Source organism: Acipenser ruthenus, chromosome 42, assembly GCF_902713425.1.
Source record: "Acipenser ruthenus chromosome 42, fAciRut3.2 maternal haplotype, whole genome shotgun sequence".
In the NCBI taxonomy this organism is placed as follows: domain Eukaryota; kingdom Metazoa; phylum Chordata; class Actinopteri; order Acipenseriformes; family Acipenseridae; genus Acipenser; species Acipenser ruthenus.
In genome coordinates this window covers 8001463-8022699 of record NC_081230.1, presented here as the reverse complement: position 1 = coordinate 8022699, position 21237 = coordinate 8001463, and the positions used below count along the sequence as shown (strand labels likewise).

At 41.6% G+C, this 21237-nt stretch overlaps 1 protein-coding gene across 4 annotated transcripts in view; it reads left to right on the top strand.

The window, feature by feature from the left end:
- LOC117962481 (arf-GAP with GTPase, ANK repeat and PH domain-containing protein 2-like) overlaps positions 1–21237 on the top strand; it is a 45807-nt gene that overhangs the window by 656 nt on the left and 23914 nt on the right. For 3 of the 4 annotated variants that reach the window (XR_009311430.1, XM_059011552.1, XM_059011551.1), the window contains exon 1: positions 15820–17623. The exons of the other annotated variant lie outside the window; for it this stretch is intronic. Coding sequence is in view for 2 of the 3 variants with exons in the window: in XM_059011552.1 (XP_058867535.1) it covers positions 16615–17623 (1009 nt within the window). In the remaining variant the exon portion in view is untranslated. Of the gene's footprint in view, positions 1–15819; positions 17624–21237 lie in introns of those variants that run through there. 4 annotated transcript variants of the gene reach the window in all.

Sequence of the window (21237 nt, the reverse complement as noted above, 5' to 3'; positions counted from 1 at the left end):
GAACAGTAAATCGGCATGGCGCATGCTAATATATATATATATATATCTTATATGCGCATTTGGTAATTTATCACAGTAAATATGTATTTGTACCTATCAGTTTAAATAATGCGTTTAATTAAAGTTTTGATAAGGATTATTAAGCATGAAACTGCTCCAGATCATACATAGTTTATGCAATTTATCAGAACATTATTTCATCTCGTGGTTTAAAATATTGTTCATAGAGCACTATATCATTTCAGCTTGGCTTTATAATTCAATGGGGTTAAATCCATTTGGAGGCGTGCGTTTACTGCCGTGATGCTGAATACAGTATGTGGTCCCAGTTTTGAACAGGATCAGACAGATGTCCAAAACCTATTCTGTGCTAAATTGGAAATAGTGAATCGGGTTAAATACCATTTAGACTTATTTTAATCCTTCCTCATATTTCGCTCCATTATTTAATGGGAATAGCCTGTAACTTGGCTGAGTTGAAAGGTCATACTGTCACATGATTTGATTGGAACAGGAGAGACTGTTCAGAGCTGGCAGTTAGGATGCTCAAGGCAAGCTGAAAGCAGCTCAAAGCCAGGCCGATTTAGAGAAGAAATGAAAGTAACCCAATATCAGAACAACTCCGAACCACGCAGAACCCCAATCAGATAATAAGGGAAATATAAAAAGAAATCAAAGGTCACTTGACTCTACTCTTTGACTGTATTTAGGTTCAACACATTTAAAGGGATTTCTTTCATGAGCTCTCGTTCATAGCTCACCCTGTTGTTTAACAAGAAACTGGTTATAGGAACAGGCTGCAGGGTTGACGAGACTGATCTGGCACGGAAGAGTCGTGGTTACTGTGTTGATGCTTTTGAGAACAGCTTTGACTCATTCCTGGGGCTTTCCGTAGAGTAAGCAACTGCAGGTGGTAAAATCCACCTTGAAACTCAAGTGTTGTTATCCACACAGGCAGTTCAAAAAGAGGGCTCAAGGTTTAGCTTGAGGCATGGAGACTGAACTGCTCCCTCCCTCACCCAACTAAGAGAAAGGGTGCTCCCTCCAGTCCAGGGCAGGCGTGAGGCATGGAGACTGAACTGCTCCCTCATCCCCTAAGAGAAAGGGTGCTCCCTCCAGTCCAGGGCAGGCGTGAGGCATGGAGACTGAACTGCTCCCTCACCCCCTAAGAGAAAGGGTGCTCCCTCCAGTCCAGGGCAGGCGTGAGGCATGGAGACTGAACTGCTCCCTCCCTCACCCAACTAAGAGAAAGGGTGCTCCCTCCAGTCCAGGGCAGGCGTGAGGCATGGAGACTGAACTGCTCCCTCATCCCCTAAGAGAAAGGGTGCTCCCTCCAGTCCAGGGCAGGCGTGAGGCATGGAGACTGAACTGCTCCCTCACCCCCTAAGAGAAAGGGTGCTCCCTCCAGTCCAGGGCAGGCGTGAGGCATGGAGACTGAACTGCTCCCTCACCCCCTAAGAGAAAGGGTGCTCCCTCCAGTCCAGGGCAGGCGTGAGGCATGGAGACTGAACTGCTCCCTCACCCCCTAAGAGAAAGGGTGCTCCCTCCAGTCCAGGGCAGGCGTGAGGCATGGAGACTGAACTGCTCCCTCACCCCCTAAGAGAAAGGGTGCTCCCTCCAGTCCAGGGCAGGCTTGAGGCATGGAGACTGAACTGCTCCATCATCCCCTAAGAGAAAGGGTGCTCCCTCCAGTCCAGGGCAGGCTTGAGGCATGGAGACTGAACTGCTCCATCATCCCCTAAGAGAAAGGGTGCTCGCTCCAGTCCAGGGCAGGCTAGAGGCATGGAGACTGAACTGCTCCCTCCCTCACCCCCTAATCGGTTTCAGAAATGACAGCAGCGCACCTCAAACCAAAGCTTTAAAATCCATTTCTGTTTTTCTTGTAGGAAATTCTTATTTTTAACGTGTTTCTAAATACTTCAAAATGCAACGCTATAGAAAAAGTTACTACTGGATCCTGGTACTTCCTGTCCAGTAGGTCAACTTCACCCCAGTGGTCTAGCTGCAGTCAGACTATGGGACCGACAGCATTTTATTAATAGTTAGGGTATGTAGAATATGAAAAGGTAAAAATGCTTCCAGTGCTGTGCTATCAACCATGGAATCTGCAACTGTGCCACCAATGCCCTTAATTCATTGCGACTGCCATTGAAGATGATTTGTTAAGAGTAGGTATTTGTTTGTTAGCATTTTGTCTGTAGTCTCTTGACGCATCTCTGTTTAAATAGAAGAGTTCATGTGTTCAAGTTTAAAAATAGATGCAGCATATGTAACTTTTCATTTGAACATCTGTCCGTGAGAAGAAAGGCTAGTGCCTGTGGTGTTGAAGTGAATCGATGCTTTGAGATGGATTTGCATACAGTAGCGTGCAAAATTTATTAGAACACCTCAATATTTGTTGTTTATATCCTTGATATACTGACCTGGGTGTGAGAATTTCATTTTCCTGTCAGTAATCAACTTGGCTTCACAAAGCTCCCTAATCATGTGACACAGGTGGATTAAACCATATTCCAAAAGCAGGGAAAGACTGGATCATTCCATTAATTTTGTTCCACAGCATTACTGCTTAAAGTATAGAGTAACTATTTGGCTAGTTACTGTAAATGACTAATAACACTTACATTTTAAGGTGCTACTGTACATAAGCAAACTATTTTGCATTGTATAAAAAAATCAACCTATCCTAATAAGCCTCGACTGAAAATACATTCACAGAGGACAGGGGTGCCTGCAAGTGACAAAAATTCAATATTTACTATGGAAGTTGCCTCACCTTAAATGGAACTACCGCAGCGTACACTTGCAGAAATTCGATTGCCACATTTTGTTTCCGTGTGTATCGAATCCTATGTAGACCTACTTGTGCAATTGTTGCTCATTTTAAGGGAATACAATTTTTAAGGTCACTTTTAAATAATGCTATCTTTTAATATTTGTTATGTCTCATAATGCTAAACAACATCGTTGTTCAAAGATGGTAATAATTATGTTGTACAGTATAATAGTCTGTGCTGTATAATAGTCTTTACTGTATGATAGTCTTTACTGTATAATAGTCTGTGCTGTATAATAGTCTTTACTGTGTAATAGTCTGTGCTGTATAATAGTCTTTACTGTATGATAGTCTTTACTGTATAATAGCCTGTGCCGTATAATAGTCTGTGCTGTATAATAGTCTTTACTGTATGATAGTCTTTACTGTATAATAGTCTGTGCTGTATAATAGTCTTTACTGTGTAATAGTCTGTGCTGTATAATAGTCTTTACTGTATCATAGTCTTTACTGTATAATAGTCTGTGCTGTATAATAGTCTTTACTGTATGATAGTCTTTACTGTATAATAGTCTGTGCTGTATAATAGTCTTTACTGTATAATAGCCTGTGCCGTATAATAGTCTTTACTGTATAATAGTCTGTGCTGTATAATAGTCTGTGCCGTATAATAGTCTTTACTGTATCATAGTCTGTGCTGTATAATAGTCTGTGCTGTATAATAGTCTGTGCTGTATAATAGTCTTTACTGTATAATAGCCTGTGCCGTATAATAGTCTTTACTGTATAATAGTCTTTACTGTATAATAGTCTGTGCTGTATAATAGTCTGTGCTGTATAATAGTCTGTACTGTATCATAGTCTTTACTGTATGATAGTCTTTACTGTATAATAGTCTGTGCTGTATAATAGTCTTTACTGTATAATAGTCTGTACTGTATAATAGTCTTTACTGTATAATAGTCTGTGCTGTATAATAGTCTGCTGTATAATAGTCTGTGCTGTATAATAGTCTGTGCTGTATAATAGTCTTTACTGTATAATAGTCTGTGCTGTATAATAGTCTGCTGTATAATAGTCTTTACTGTATCATAGTCTTTACTGTATAATAGTCTGTGCTGTATAATAGTCTGCTGTATAATAGTCTTTACTGTATCATAGTCTTTACTGTATAATAGTCTCTGCTGTATAATAGTCTGTGCTGTATAATAGTCTTTACTGTATGATAATCTTTACTGTATAATAGTCTTTACTGTATAATAGTCTTTACTGTATCATAGTCTCTGCTGTATAATAGTCTGTGCTGTATAATAGTCTTTACTGTATAATAGTCTTTACTGTATCATAGTCTTTACTGTATAATAGTCTGTGCTGTATAATAGTCTTTACTGTATAATAGTCTGTGCTGTATAATAGTCTGTGCTGTATAATAGTCTTTACTGTATCATAGTCTTTACTGTATAATAGTCTGTGCTGTATAATAGTCTTTACTGTATCATAGTCTTTACTGTATAATAGTCTGTGCTGTATAATAGTCTTTACTGTATAATAGTCTGTGCTGTATAATAGTCTGTGCTGTATAATAGTCTTTACTGTATCATAGTCTTTACTGTATAATAGTCTCTGCTGTATAATAGTCTGTGCTGTATAATAGTCTGTGCTGTATAATAGTCTTTACTGTATCATAGCCTTTACTGTATAATAGTCTGTGCTGTATAATAGTCTTTACTGTATAATAGTCTGTGCTGTATAATAGTCTTTACTGTATGATAATCTTTACTGTATAATAGTCTGTGCTGTATAATAGTCTTTACTGTATAATAGTCTCTGCTGTATAATAGTCTGTGCTGTATAATAGTCTTTACTGTGTCATAGCCTTTACTGTATAATAGTCTGTGCTGTATAATAGTCTTTACTGTATAATAGTCTGTGCTGTATAATAGTCTTTACTGTATGATAATCTTTACTGTATAATAGTCTTTACTGTATAATAGTCTGTGCTGTATAATAGTCTTTACTGTATGATAATCTTTACTGTATAATAGTCTGTGCTGTATAATAGTCTTTACTGTATAATAGTCTCTGCTGTATAATAGTCTGTGCTGTATAATAGTCTTTACTGTATCATAGTCTTTACTGTATAATAGTCTGTGCTGTATCATAGTCTGTGCTTTGTTAAGGAACACTGATGTAATGAACAGCACTATACAGTAAAACAAGCATATTTGTTGCTTTCAGTGCTTAGTCTGCCAGGTTATTGGTGAGCGCGTGTTAAAGTTTGTTTACCCCAGTATTTTTGAAGTGATATTATAAGGATATGACTGTATTTTCCATTTAAGAAGCACAGCCATGCATGGAATAGCAATTAGACACAGTTTCTATTTGCGCTACTGTATTAGAACTATTGCCTTTGCAGGAGGCCATACACTTAGTTTTTCAGTGTTGACTCCAGCGTTAAACGTGGTTTTAAGAGAAGAAAGAGAAAAAAAGTGAAGAGGAAGTGTCTCTATGGAAACGGGGTTGTGATATAACAGACACCACTTCCTACCTGGCACTCCGTGTACAGCATCCTGCATTCTGTGTTCACTAAACAGTTGCTGCTGTGCTTTTAGAAAAACATTCTATATATTATTATTATTATTATTTATTTCTTAGCAGACACCCTTACCCAGGGCGACTTACAATCGTAAGCAAAAACATTTCAAGCGTTACAATATTATATTATAATATTCTTCAGTATACCAAAGAATATTCCTCTCTGTATCACGAGCAGGGATAACACAAGCATTGGCAGTGTCCATGGGGTCTAATAGCCATGCCTCAAGCCTGCCCTGGACTGGAGGGAGCACCCTTTCTCTCAGGGGGTGAGGGAGCAGTTCAGTCTCCATGCCTCAAGCCTGTCTTGGACTGGAGGGAGCACCCTTTCTCTTAGGGGTGAGGGAGCAGTTCAGTCTCCATGCCTCAAGCCTGTCTTGGACTGGAGGGAGCACCCTTTCTCTCAGGGGGTGAGGGAGCAGTTCAGTCTCCATGCCTCAAGCCTGTCTTGGACTGGAGGGAGCACCCTTTCTCTCAGGGGGTGAGGGAGCAGTTCAGTCTCCATGCCTCAAGCCTGTCTTGGACTGGAGGGAGCACCCTTTCTCTTAGGGGTGAGGGAGCAGTTCAGTCTCCATGCCTCAAGCCTGTCTTGGACTGGAGGGAGCACCCTTTCTCTCAGGGGGTGAGGGAGCAGTTCAGTCTCCATGCCTCAAGCCTGTCTTGGACTGGAGGGAGCACCCTTTCTCTCAGGGGGTGAGGGAGCAGTTCAGTCTCCATGCCTCAAGCCTGCCCTGGACTGAAGGGAGCACCCTTTCTCTTAGGGGTGAGGGAGCAGTTCAGTCTCCATGCCTCAAGCCTGTCTTGGACTGGAGGGAGCACCCTTTCTCTCAGGGGGTGAGGGAGCAGTTCAGTCTCCATGCCTCAAGCCTGTCTTGGACTGGAGGGAGCACCCTTCTCTTACGGGTGAGGGAGCAGTTCAGTTCATTCCAAACCAACCCTCATTTCACTTAGGATTGGATGCCAGGCCTCTAGAGAAGAAAGGCTAGTGCATTAACACACTGCAACGCCAGGCCTTGAACAATAGAATTGTTTTCAATAGCATCTAGAGGACTTGTAGTTTCACAATGTTAGAGTACATGTATCTTTGTTGAATGCCTTGGGATAAGCCTTTTAGAGAACTAGTCAACATTTCTGAAATTGAGAAGTTCTTTAAATAATCATTACAATATCTATTTAGACAGTGAATTCGTGAGAAGTTGAGGCGTTTGCTCATATTGAAAGTATTCAAAGTCAGAACACAGTACGTTACAAGACTTTTAAAACTCACCTTTTATATACTGTGTTGTGCATGCTTTATGATGAAAAATACAGTATTGTAAAAATAAAATAGCTTGTCTATCTTTATTTTATATATTCGATACCAATGTATTGGTAATCAGATTACTTTTCAAAAGTAATGGGGATTACTTTTTGTTAATTAAGTTGGATTGCGTGCAGCATCTGTAGTTGGATGGATTGGTGGCTGGTTCGTGCAAAAAAAAACAAACCACAACAGCAGTGGCAGACAGAGAAGCCAGTGGCATGCTGTATGTTTTTTGTTATCTATCGTTGTATGTACATATGTGTGGAGTGGAGGAGGGAGGGGATCAAGCACCACAGTACCAAATAGTTTGCAGTGGTCTAAATAGAACACGTACGTGGACTGTCTGAAGTTCCGCTAGCAGCAGAGCTGGCGTGCTTGTGAGGTTAGTCTGCACAGAGTCACGTGACTCTAGCGAGCAGATAATATCTACGGTCCCTTTCCTGTGCGCTCTGCTTCAGAAAGGCAGAAAATGACGACGGTTAATTTCTAACCTGGCTGTGTACGCCGAAACGGCACACAAATATTGACACATAAAGGATTGCTTTCCTTATAAAAGTTTCCCATAGTAAAAGCACAGCAAAGTGTAGCAAAGCATAGGTAAGCATGGTAAAGCACATAGAGGTATGGTGAAACGTATTAAAAAATAAACTATGGTAAACTAACCCTTAAGAAAATGTTCCCACAGTAAACGCATAGCAAAGTGTAATAAAGCACAGCATAGGTAAGCAATGTAAAGTATATTAAAAAACATGGAAAACCAGGGGAAACTATGCTTTGGGTGCAGGAATATTGCTGTGGGGGGGGGGGGTATGTAATTGCTTGTCTTTCTCTGGGACTCTGTAGCGTGTGAGAAAAGTGTGCAGTACTTCCTGTCTGACACTTGAAAACTTAGTCCTGACATCCTTCTCTCAAAGCCGCTTCCTGTTGCAAAAGTCTTCAGGTGACTGTTGAAAAGCTTCATAAAAACACCCGTCTATTGGCTAGCAACCTGGAACTGAAACCCCAGTCCAACTGGAACCATTTCTGTACTGTTAGGTCAGGTATACAGCTCAAATGATACAGTCCCCTTCCCTTTTAAGGGTGTTTGCAAGCCGTTCTTGCAGTTGACGTTGAAATAACTACAGCACCCCCCCCCAGTGCTCACTAAGTACTCAGTTTGAATTATTTTTGATTAACATCTGTCAAAAATAGAATTTATGCTTGATTATAAAAAATGTCAAGCAATACGATTTTAATCCACATAGCTACAATGCTCTCCCCAAAGAATCAGGGCCACAATTAAATACATTTATTGAAGCTGCTCAGGCAATTCACACCCACTTTACTAGCTGATTAAATTCTGTTCATTTGCAGTTTAGAGGTGAGTTTAAAAACCTGGCCTGTCTTAAAGTGGCCCGAGATTCATTTTGTCTGTCTGCGGATATGCTAGCTGCCTTGTTTTGTGGTTTGTTACAGCTTCAGAGAAGGACACAGTTTCCTGTTGTTTTTTATTTCTGTGAAAACAGGCTGTCTACTCTGCTTGCTTTAAACAGGACTGGAAAGTACATTAGGGAAGTGAGCATTTAAAAGAGATGTCGGTCACACATCAATAAATACAACCACTATTTTAACTTTATGTAATGAATTTCATCAAAAAAAACCCCAAAAACAATATATTATTTTCACCGGTTTAATGCACGTATTAAAAAAAGACGAGTATATTAAATTAATGAAATGATCTGTACAAGTGTGCTAATGCGTGAAGGTCACTATTTGTTGCCTTTGCTTGTAATGCATTCGTTTGTTAATGGCTCCCTCCAGTCCAGGGCAGGCTTGAGGCATGGAGACTGAACTGCTCCCTCACCCCCTAAGAGAAATGATTGTGTGGTTTGTTTGTATTCCCCAAATCCATCATCAAATGTACAGCTAAAAATAAAAAAAAAACTCCAAATTGGATTTTTGTTATAATGTACTAATGCATTTCAGCTGAGCGCAACAACACGATGGTAGTGTTTTTGCTCACACTTTATTTTAAGGGACGTTTTTTTGTTTATTAACTGTTAACAAACATTGTTCATTTTTAGCTAAGGGCTAGGGTTAAGGTTAGGCTTAATAAAAATCTGATTTAATTTGCTAAACATTACTGCAGTAACAATATGAACCGATTTCAAGCATATGATCGACTGGGTATTGATCATTCATAGGGCTCTGGTGCTTGATTGATCATCCCTAGGGCTCTGGTGCTTGATTGATCATCCCTAGGGCTCTGGTGTTTGATTGATCATTCATAGGGCTCTGGTGCTTGATTGATCATCCATAGGGCTCTGGTGCTTGATTGATCATCCCTAGGGCTCTGGTGTTTAATTGATCATCCATAGGGCTCTGGTGCTTGATTGATCATCCCTAGGGCTCTGGTGTTTGATTGATCATTCATAGGGCTCTGGTGTTTGATTGATCATCCCATAGGGCTCTGGTGTTTGATTGATCATCCCTAGGGCTCTGGTGTTTGATTGATTATCCCTAGGGCTCTGGTGTTTGATTGATCATCCCTAGGGCTCTGGTGTTTGATTGATCATCCCTAGGGCTCTGGTGTTTGATTGATCATCCCTAGGGCTCTGGTGTTTGCAGTTTTAGCTAGCCAATTATATATTATTAACTAACAGTTAACAGAAAATAAATAATGTACATTAACATGTTTATTAGCTGTTTGTTAACAGTTAATAAACCAAAAAATGCCCTTAAAATAAAGCGTGACCGATTTTCTTTTTTCAAAAGTGTTTGTGTCAAGGAGTCCTCAAAGCGTGACTCACTCTAATTGGACGTTCTGACACACGCTCGCTTCATTTCATTTAAAGCATGTGGTGCTACACATTTAAGGCTGTCATGCATATTGATTTGAATTGCAGATTTCTTCCCCAAGCCTTTGTGGGGTTGCAATTATTAATAATGACTAATGGGACTGTCTTCCCAGGCTGTGCCTAAAAATAGTCCTTCTGTTACATAAACACTGGGACAGCTGAAAAGTGCAAAATCCAATTTGTACTTATCTAGGTTAAAATAAAAAAATAATAATAACTGCAGTTAAAGATAAGCAGCATCAAATGTCATTTTGATTTCACCGTTCCCTTTACTATTTTAGGGAGTTTAAGGGCCTTTACCTGGTTTTGAGGTTGTCTGGGACTGAACAGCCTTCCATTCCATTCAGATCATGTGACCTTCCAATGCTGTCAGCCTCTCTCTGCCTATATATATATGTAGAGTTGAGTAGATAAGGCTAGCGGAATAGTCATGCTGTCACATGATTTGAATGGAATGAGGAAGGCTGTTCAGTCTTGGCATTTCGGATTGTCCAGACAAGCTCACAGAATCTCAAAGCCAGGAGATTGTATAAAAGTTCACTATAAACCCAGAACCAGTCAAAAACCCAATCAGAATGACATTTGCCTGCTGTGTTTACCTCTACATTTATAACCTAGCGCTCAAAGCTGTGAAACGCGTTGCCACAAGCGCTTAGCATTCAGCGCATTATTGATGCATTTTCTAAGAGGGCTTTGGAACACTTTTGTAGGCTGCAAGGACAATTGCGCTGGCGTGAAATGAGTCACCACACATTAGCTGCGTCCTAAAATGGATCCGTGTCATATTCCGATCCGTCACACAGGAGCTGGCTCCTGCTCCCAGTTTTCAATGCTGCTGCTGCTCCTCAAATGAATTGTCCTGATTCTTTAACTAAAGCTGCTGCAGCTCCAGCAGCAGGTTCATGCTGTAAGTAAAATTATGCAATTCGCAAGAGATGAACCCCCTAGCCGGCTACTGTATCAGATTACATACACCCCCATCCTGGCTGTAAATATGAAATTAGAGTGATGCATGACAGACAGAAGAACAGGTAACTTATTAGATTGTATTGTGTGCCTATTTATATCACACGTCTCATTTTCCTATATATCAAACAGCTCATCCAATTGTCATGAAACTTGGCAATAACATTATTTTGCATAAGTTATTGAGAATATGATTCAGTGGTTATATGAAGGTGCCTGTCTGCCTGTAACACTTTTGGATTACCGGGGGAATCGCTTTTCAACTGTGATTCAACATTACTAATCCTATTCTATTCTATTCTATACTATAGCATCAAACTGATGGCGCTGATTTTAAATGTATAACCGTGGAGGATGGAGGCATGTTGCAGACATTAAACACCATTCCTAATTCTCCTCTATCATCCAGCTCTGTTTATACTGACCTGAATCAATCAGGGACGCAGCCTGCTATTCATCCTCAATGGGACCCTCTTAGCACTCTGGTGGTTAATTAAAAGAGTGTTTTATAGTAACCGTGACTGTGAGCTAAGACTGCTAATGAGCTTGATGAGAGTTGAGAGGGGCGACAGGGAGTTAAACAGCATGCCATTGATCTGTGGTCTGAACTGAAGAGCTGAGATCACTCGAGGTTTTTTGGTTGTTTGTGAATTCAGTGTTTATAAAAGGAGGGGGAAATCGCTACAGGCAGATAGGCTCCGTGAGAGCTACCCCTCACAGCTCTGCAAGCCAAATTATTTTACCCTCGTTTTCTACAATTCTTCAACGCTGGCCCAAACAACAGCTATAGAAAAGGTCAGTGAGCGACCTCCAAACCCAATCCCCTCTACGGCCAGAACTGCAAATGCCAGCGAACTACCGGAGGGCAAAGACCAGCCTGGCCAGTAGGGTGCGCTGTAGCGCTTGGAAGGCGTCAATTTTTATTGCTCCCTGTTCACGGCGTCTGTATTCCAATTTTTGGTCTAGCTCTTGGATAATTCCATTTCTTTGTTGCTTTGCCCTCGGCAGAAGAAAGGCACTTTGAAGGCAGGAGGGATGTGGGTGTCTGAATGGGCGAACCAGCGCGGTCTTAAAGCCCAGTGCCTTGATGTAGAGCTCCTGAGTGCCGAACACACTGCTGATCACACCTGAGCAGCATGGAGCAGGGCTGCCGGAGGCAGTTAGCCAGCATACACAGGGAAATCTAAGCCTAATCCGATTAAAAGAGCCATCCAGCTTGTTAGAGCTGCAGAGCGGCCCACAGCCAGTTTTACACCCAAACATCTTTCAGCCTGGATGTTTGCTATGATCATCCACTGTGTAGCCTTCTGTGTACTATGCACAGACGTAAGACTTCTATGCAAACAGATGGATGCTGTTCAAACTAGCATCCGCCTTTTCAATGAGAAAGTATTTGGTTTAGGATTTATATAGTAGCTCATATTGTATTTTACTTGATTTAGTATTTATAGTGATTTTATATTTAACTTTGGCATTTATTTATTTTTTGCTTTGAATTTTTACATGTGCAGTGGTTTATAATGCAGCAAGATACTGTGCTGTAAGTGATTTTGAAAAAAAGTCTTGTTTAAAAGTTTAGTAAAATGGCATTTAAGATTTTTTACTGCCCATGTTTCCCTGTCTTACAAATTATTGTCTCTTTTTTCTGTCTTTTGCATATTTGCATCGGATCAGACAGTAAAAACCTACTCTTGCTTAAACTGGGTCTTGCATTGAGTCCCAGTACAACACAGTCTGTCTGCCGCCAATGGAAACAGACAGGCCTAATTTCTACTGTATCGGACAAAAGGTGTCCTAATAAAGTGGCTAGGCAGTGTATAATTAAATAATCATTTATAACATAACACAATACAAAAGGACCCCAGACAGAATTATTCAGTGGCTGTGTGTCCAGGTTCCTGAGACATGCCATCAATAAGGTGACCTCTCATCCATAAGGTTTCAGGTCAGCTATTGAACCATGCTTCGCTTCCATTGGAATACCATTACATGGTAAGTGTATTAACCTGTAGAGACCTTGAAAGAACCATTAGACAGCATCACCAGCAACACAATGGATTTGAGACACATATTGTAGTATGGTAGCACACTGTCTGTCTGGTACTGGTATGGTATAATGGGACAGGAATGGATTACCAGGCAGTGTCTATTTGGTCATACCCATTGCTATCACAGGGGATCACAGTGGTCTGCACATGTATCAAAACACCCCACTGCTTCTGTGGTTTTGATTTGTTGTGCAGATGAAATCAAACCACAGGAACTGAAAATCTTGTAGAATTGTCAAAATGCAAAATGCAGGAGACTTTTTAGAAGTTGTTTAAGATGCCTAATTAAAGCACACAGTGGTCACAAGGAGATTTTCATGCAGGTAGGTATATAAAGGATATAAACGACACATTTTGCATGAGATTTATCCATTGAGACCGAAGCCCCATTTACAAGGGGGTCCTGGAAAACAATAAAAAGGGAATTGCAATGTATTAAAAAAAAACAACTTCAATATACAAACAAAACAAAACATGTGTGCTTGAAACGTCACCAGCAGCATACAGAGATCAAAGAGCAGAATAAATAAGACATGTATCTGTGTGTTAATGGGGACTGAAGGAGACGCACTGGCAGGAGGTTCTAAGCAATTCACAAACACCATCTTTAAAAGAGAAAGAAAGATGATCATATTTCATACTATGATGGAAACAATTCAACGTCTTATAGAACAGGTGTTGATGACATCACAGGTGTGGCAGGCCGAGCCAGGAGCCCTGTGCTGACCCTTGTCATGAGGATCATTCCTTTCCTCTGGACAATGTCCATCTTTAACTGTGCGTGAAAACTGCCCGCCAATTGCTGCCAAGCATTTTCTGATCTGTGCATTGCACTGTGTGGCCACCCTTTGGCATCTTGTCTGTCATTGTATATTTCAATAGAAACTATATCTGTATGCATTTGAATAAGATAAGAAAATGTACGAACGAGAGCCATCCAGCCCATCGAAGCTTGTCCAGTTCCTAGTAGCTAATTGAGCTCAGAACTTTGTCAAGTTGGGTTTTAAAGGATCCACAGTGGAAGGTTTCTTAATATATTTAAAAGAAAGCTGAGCTGTGCTGAGGTTTATGTAAAAACGTTAGGGTTACTGCAGGATATACCGATTCTGTAGTGAGTGAGTATATTGTAGGATAGACTGGCTTGCCATAACAAAACCAGTAAAATTGTATTGTAATAGAACGTAGCCCTCAATATTAAGACTACTGTATATTCAGTATTACCACACATATCAAACCAAATGAACCAACATGCAGCAAAGGACCAGCTGCCTGCTTTTAAAACCTGATTGCAGCCACTCACTGCTGCAATTCATATACTGTAGAATAAACCAAATCTTCTAGGAAAACTGAAATAAAAAAAATCAAATAAATTGGAGCCGCTTGCATTAAGAGGTCATAATAAAAAGAGCATCTGTCTGCAGTGATATTGTGTATATAGAAATAAAGCCCTTCTCAGTTTTGTCTGTTAGCTTAGAGCTTTTGGACAGATATTTTAACGCACCAATAGGAAATCCCTGAATGCTGTGTTACAAAGCACTGAACCTCGCCTCCCCTCTCTCAGCTGCCTCTTCTTGTGCCATCAAATTATACACTGCCTCCCAGTCTCCATGGTGACACAACGCTAGTGAGATGGAACCACATTCTAATGGGGGAGTGACTTCATTCAAAAAGCTGTCATATCCCAAAGGTAGTGATCATATAGAATATAGACATTAAACATTACTTGACCCACTACAATCTGGCTGTGTTGTAATGACCCCTTACATATCCAAACGCTACACCTTTAAAATAGCTAACAAATTAATTCTATACATTTTCTCCTCCATGCACATCTATAGGTCTCATGTGCAGTTTTGAAAGAAGCACATGTTTTAACAAACATGATTTCCCATGATATCTGGTACTAAACGGGTTTAAGGTCATCTCTGCTTGCAGGTCTTTGTAGGTACTACAGTTATGCAAAGTATGTGCTACAGATGGCTGGTGTTCCTATTTTTATTGTCTGTATCCTTTACATTCAGTACCATTCAAAAGTCTAAGCAAAGGCCAGTGATGAAAGTAGCTAGCAAGCAAGACTGTTGCATCCTTGCCTATAAAAAATGCAGTGATAGTATATTAATGTCGGTTGTGTCTCTACTTCTTGCAGATGTGAAATGTCTTTAAGCAAGATCGCTTTGATGTGTGGTGCAGATAGGCAACAGGGTGTGGATGGTGGTTTTAATAGAGAGCATCCTTATCAGCATAATATAAGATACTGTCTGTGATGGTTGTGGGACATCCTGTATATAGAAAGAAAATTAAACTCATGATATCTACCAGGATTGTTTTAATGGAAACCAGAATGGGTCTGTTTCTATTCACTCATTTCATAATATCCAATTAAACAGTGTCTGTACATCAAAAAAAGCAGTTTTTTCATTGTTCTTCACTGCAGTTATACCTGCTTTCAAACCTATATATATATATATATATATATATATATATATATATATATATATATATATATACATACTAAAATAAACTATGACAAACGCTTCAACTAGAAGTACTTCTCAATCAAAGAAAATCAAAATGTTTTGGGATCCAATCCAGAATCCAGAAAAAAGTACTCCACTCCATTTTTTTCCTAATGCCTGCTCAACTAAAAAAAAATCAGTTTTCCAGGCAGTCATTTTTCATTGTGTGTGTGTGTGTATGTGTGTGTGCGCGTGTGTCATTAGCTCATCAAGCTACTGCTACAATTGCAAGCTCTTTTAGATGTATTTGGAGCCTGTCACTCTTAATCAAAGTCACAGACTAGCCTAATAAAAACACACACACATACATAAAAAAAAGAAAAATTGCTTGATATAATCCATGCTTGATATAATACATACCGAACCCTGTTTGAGATAAACATTCTATATAATTAAGAACTGGATATTCTTATACAAGTGAATAAAAATAGGCCCATTTTGGTCTCTATCAAAACAAATCTTGTATTCATACTTTGCTAATAAATTCCTAGCTATTGATAAAATAAAATAAAATAAAATGCAGTGGTAAATAATACCTATGCAAAATGACTGGGTTGGATACTTTATCATCCCTGAAAAATGGGACATGCTTTTATAGATTTATATTTAAAATCTCTATAGCATCTCACATGCTGTATAGGGTTATTGCACACACACACACACACACACACTGTTCATTTGAGAGGTATGGGGGCTGTACTACACTGTGTGCAATCAGCGATTTCCAGCACCTAGGGTATGGTTTTCTCCCCCCATCCTTACAAAGGATGCTGCCTGCTGTCAGTGAGCTGTTTCTGCTGCTGCTGCTGCACACAGTCCACAGACAGGGATTTCTGTGCTGCTGTTGTTATTTGAATGCTGGATCTCTCATGCAATGATACCTCCCTGAGCTAATTTCTCTGAACCAAACGACAATACTGAAGCTGTCAGTGTGAGCTTTTTTTTTTTCCGGTTAAGAGAGAAGCATTATTTTTTCTTGTGGCGTTCTAACCATGCCCAGCCTGAGTTAGCAACAGAGGGCTTAGTCTTTCTTATTGGATTGCTAATCACTTGATACATACATCGGGAGATGGATAGTGGGAGGTGCCGCTGGTGGGTGTCACGTTATGTATACATTGAATATTTTTCCCCACTCGGAGAACGCCATTCGGAGGCTGGTTCTCTGAAAAGCTTTCATCTTTAACACGAGCTTAAGGATCTGGGCTGAGGAAGGAGAATGTCATTCTACACAAGGCAAAGGCACGATCAGTCGCTTCTGCTACTTCTTGCCGTGCACAGATTTGAGAGACGGCTGCATTGAGGATTCGTTTGTTTCGCAGCCATGGGCTGCAGCGCTACAATGGGAACCAAATAGAAAGCACACAGTGTGTACAGGATGCCTGGGCAGTGGCCTTTCTGTCTGCTTCTTTATTAAAGGAAGAAGGTCTTGAATGAGAGAAAGGGCCACCCGGTTTGAAAAAAAGAACACAGGGAAGGGAAGGCTTATAGTTATTATTTGATTACAGCATTTTTTGCAATAGTGAATTTTTCTCGAGCACATGTGCAACCCTCTGCCACCCTGTGCCAGCTTTCTATGGTCTGCCAGCTTCAGCGTGAACCCATGAGCCGGCCAGCCACTCTCCAACGCAGGACCACCTACCTCATCTCGCTGACCCTGGTCAAGCTCGAGGCAGTGGGGGGTGAAGGAGATGGGGCCGCAGATGATGTGGATGCCCTTGAAAGGGCATCTTTCCTGGAGGGGCAGATTGAAGGTTCAACCCAGCAGGAAGATAAGCAGAATCCTGAGAGAGAACGCAGGTTACCCGGAGAAGGTGTGAGCTTAACCGCCAGTGATGGGTCTCCCTTGAGTCCATTTGACCCTCGATTTGAACCTTCTGGCACCCGAACAGGGTTCAAAGATGTGGAGAAGAAGAAGGAGGAAGGAGATGTTCTACCGGAAGAGATGAGTGGAGGAAGGACTCGGCCCTCGGTCCAGCAGACAGAAGGCCAGCTTCCAGTGGAGACTTCCAAAGCATCCAGAGAGCTCAAACCCTGGAAGTCGGTGGATATCGAAGCCAGCCGGACGGCAAAATGCCAGATCCCGGTCCGGATAGGGCAAAGGCCCGGCTTGCTGTTGAAATCCCACAGCACCAGTAGGAAAGACCCAAAGGAAGGCTTGAGCACGGTGGCGGCAAAGAGTCTGGATAGGAAAGAGAAGGGAGACAAAGCAGGAGGGGGAAGCAGCCGGCTATCCTGGCCTGAAAACGAAGCGAAACCTAAGGCCAAGGGGAGCGGCCCTGCCAGGGGGAGCCCCACAACCGAGGGGCAGGTGAAAACCGGAGCCCCCTCGACCGTTAGCCTCATCCCCAAGCCCCCGAGGAAAGGGAAGAGCCGCACGCTGGATAACAGCGACCTGCACTGCCTGTCGGAGGACCTCAAGAGGGGGAAGGAGGGAGAGAAATCCAGGACCTCGACTCGGGACCGAAAGATGCTGAAGTTCATCAGCGGGATTTTTACCAAAAGCTCTCCGGCCGCGAGCGTCTCGTCCCCTCCGTACGGGACCATTCCAAGGGATTCCAGCAATGAGGACCGCTCGCTAGGGGGTAAGCACTTTGTAATTTGGACTTTTGGGTCCAGCGAGGCTCTCTGAAACAGCTGGAGGGGTATTTTGCGCCTTCAGATAAGTTTATGAAAAATCTGATTAAGTAGTAGCATAGAAAATGATAAAACAGGAATGTTTAACCAGGTCACACTGAGACTATTACTTACTTCAGAAGTTCTCATTCAACATTTTCACATGAGTGCCTACTGTTTCTAATATCAGTGATTGCTGCCCGTAAATTGAAATTCTCACACCCTGAGGTTTTCATGCAGGTAGATGTATGAAATACAAATCTTGAGGTGGTCTAATACATTTGCACACTACTGTGTTTGTTGCCAGTATTACATTCTTACCCATGTGTACAAGCCCCGTTTGAATGATTTAACACACAGTGGTGTTACAATCCAGTACTGTATTTAATCCATAACTATAAAACGCTAACTCAAATGACAAACCTTTTAACCGAAAGTCTTTTTCAGTGTCTTCGTCAAAATGTTTGCCGTTGAATTTACTAATTTAGCTTAGTTTTAAGCAATGCTAAAGTATACTTATCTAGCATACAAGAGATCAAAAACATCACACCACCAAAACCAAAGATCATTGATAAACAGCAACACAGTAAACAAGTGCTGACGTTTACTGATACAAAGAAGTCCCAAAAATGTAAGAATTCACAGTTGACACACGTTGGTTTTCCGATCTTGGAAGAGTAGGAATGGGAAACACACACACACACACACACACATGCACGCACGCACACACACACACACACACACACGCTGCTCCCTGCTTCAGCCCTGCCCTCAAAACTACCCACCCCCTTTGGAATTGAATAGGAATTTCATTCTTTATGGCTATTGATCTGTTAGCCCGCTGACACTGCCAACACAGCCAGATTGTGTGAAGGAGATCCCTCATCAATACTCTGACGCTGTGGGTTTTGTTGTAGTCTTATTTGTATCGGTTTGAACAATAATAATGTGGGTATTCACAGTTGAATGTAATACCTTACATGCAGGTAAATGTACAGACACAGCAACTACTGCTCTAGTGAAATAAGCACTCAGACTCAAAAAGGGGTAAATGGGTTGTGTATTACAGCCGATCTGAAAAAACTAGGGATGGGTGTGCCTAATTATTTATTGTCATGCCATCAATTGGGCATCAATTCAGCATCAGCCCTGGGAAGGATCTTGTGTTTGAGATATAACAGAACAATAATCTCCACTTTGGATTTCCGACCTCTCAAACCTCTGTAACTACTGCAAACCAGAACACTGCTGTGTATGGGGCATGATGGGCACCCTTGAAAAGTTCAGTCTCCATGCCTCAAGCCTGCCCTGGACTGGAGGGAGCACCCTTTCTCTTAGGGGGTGAGGGAGCAGTTCAGTCTCCATGCCTCAAGCCTGCCCTGGACTGGAGGGAGCACCCTTTCTCTTAGGGGGTGAGGGAGCAGTTCAGTCTCCATGCCTCAAGCCTGCCCTGGACTGGAGAGAGCACCCTTTCTCTTAGGGGGTAAGGTAGCAGTTTGGTCTCCATGCCTCAAGCCTGCTTTGGACTGGAGAGAGCACCCTTTCTCTTAGGGGGTAAGGTAGCAGTTCAGTCTCCATGCCTCAAGCCTGCCCTGGACTGGAGGGAGCACCCTTTCTCTTAGGGGGTAAGGTAGCAGTTTGGTCTCCATGCCTCAAGCCTGCTTTGGACTGGAGGGAGCACCCTTTCTCTTAGGGGGTAAGGTAGCAGTTCGGTCTCCATGCCTCAAGCCTGCTTTGGACTGGAGGGAGCACCCTTTCTCTTAGGAGGGGAGGGAGGGAGCAGTTCGGTCCACTGAGACAATTGTTATTATTACTTAAGTGCTTAATAATTTGCTCGTGATAAAAACCATCCATTATTAATACAGTCATCCAACGTTACATAACTCAGAGACAGAGAAAGCAGCCAGTGTGTTCTGAGAACAGCAGTGATGGATATGGTGAAATATTAAAGCGAGAGATGTATAAATAGATTAAGGTTTGAGAAAAGAGAGTATGTGGTGATCCTCGTTCATAAACCTGATTATTTCGGAATGACTGGCTAGTGTTACCTTGATCTGATGACATCATTTTATAATTAGAGTGTTGCAGAAAAAAAAGTGAGCTTCTGTGGAATGGAAAGGGAGCGGTGGGGAGGTTAGACCAAAAAAAAAAAAAAAAACCTGCATTATGTAGCACACACTCTTGTTTTGCATTGGTGTTGCTCTGGAGAAATACATGACCACCCCTCACCGACAAACAACCTGTAAGTCATCCAAGGGAAGTTGCATTGTATCCATGGGGTAGAAAAAGCCAGGTCATTGTTAGCGGCTGAAACAGGGAGATGCAGCTTTTATATAGTCCCAAACACATTTATAGCCCATTCACACCAAGGTGTTTCTAACACCTGGCCACTTTATTAGGACCTATCTGATTGGATTTGGCATGGCCCTGGTGTGGGGCGTGTTCTCCTGGTATAGCCTGGCTCCCATGGTTACTCTGGAACGAATGCATCATTGCATTTCAAGGCTGTGATCAGAGCAAACGTTTCCCCAGCCCTGTATTACGCAGGTCCTAATAAAGCACTAGGTATATTTTTAGACAGCTTTTTATCCTTTTGAGATGCTAGTAGAAAGTCTGCTCCTTCTGCTGTTTTATGTTTGGTGGCAACTGGTTAATATTGAATTGATTTCCGTTTTTTATTTTCTACATGAAAGTCTATTAGTCGAGAATCTAGTTTGCAAGCATTTTGAGGAGGCGGACAGGCGAAATTAACATAACAAGACAGATGATATCTCATTAAACAAAAGCCCTGTAATAGAGGATTAAGTACAAGCTCTCAAATTTACTGTTGTACGTAAGAGCGATTGTTAAAACTGAACGACTAAGACGGCTGGGGGAAGCATTTTGATGAGGAGATTAACATATAAAATGGGGAGGTAATTGGGCTGCACAGTTCCGGTGTATTTTCGACAACATCTGAACTGCAAATGAATGTCATTTATATTAAGAGCCTTTTATTTTCAGTTAATGTTTGATACAACCTTTCCATGGGAATTAAATAGCATTTATTAAAGATAATGCCATAAATGTCCCTATATAGGTCTTAAATGTGTTTTGAAAGAAAGCTATGTTACTGGCATTAGGCGTGTGCTGATACTCATGTATCGGCAGGTATTAAATAAATCCATTCACTAATGCGTGGATTTCGAAACAAGAAAAGCGGTCCTTCCCTCACCTTTACAATCGAGTGCCAATCAATGGCCATTAACTTCGGCAAAATCTACCGAGGCCCAAAAGGTGTTGTCGTGAAGCTGTGTTAAGTGTTCCCCTTGCTATCGAGTGTGAGGCACTCTCTTTAAATGCGTTGCAATTGAAGACATACAGGCAATACAGATGGAGTTCTTCAGCTAGAGGGAATGTGAAGCCCACTCCCACACACACACACACACTTACTCCTGCCTATAGCGTAGCAGAAGAACGGAGCTCTCTGCTGGATGCTTGTTGCCATGGAGACAGGGGAACTGTGAAAAGGGCCTGACGGATCAATCGGAATGCCTGGGTGCTGGGAGGCGCTGAGCAGAGGCTGTCTCTGGGTAGGATCCGC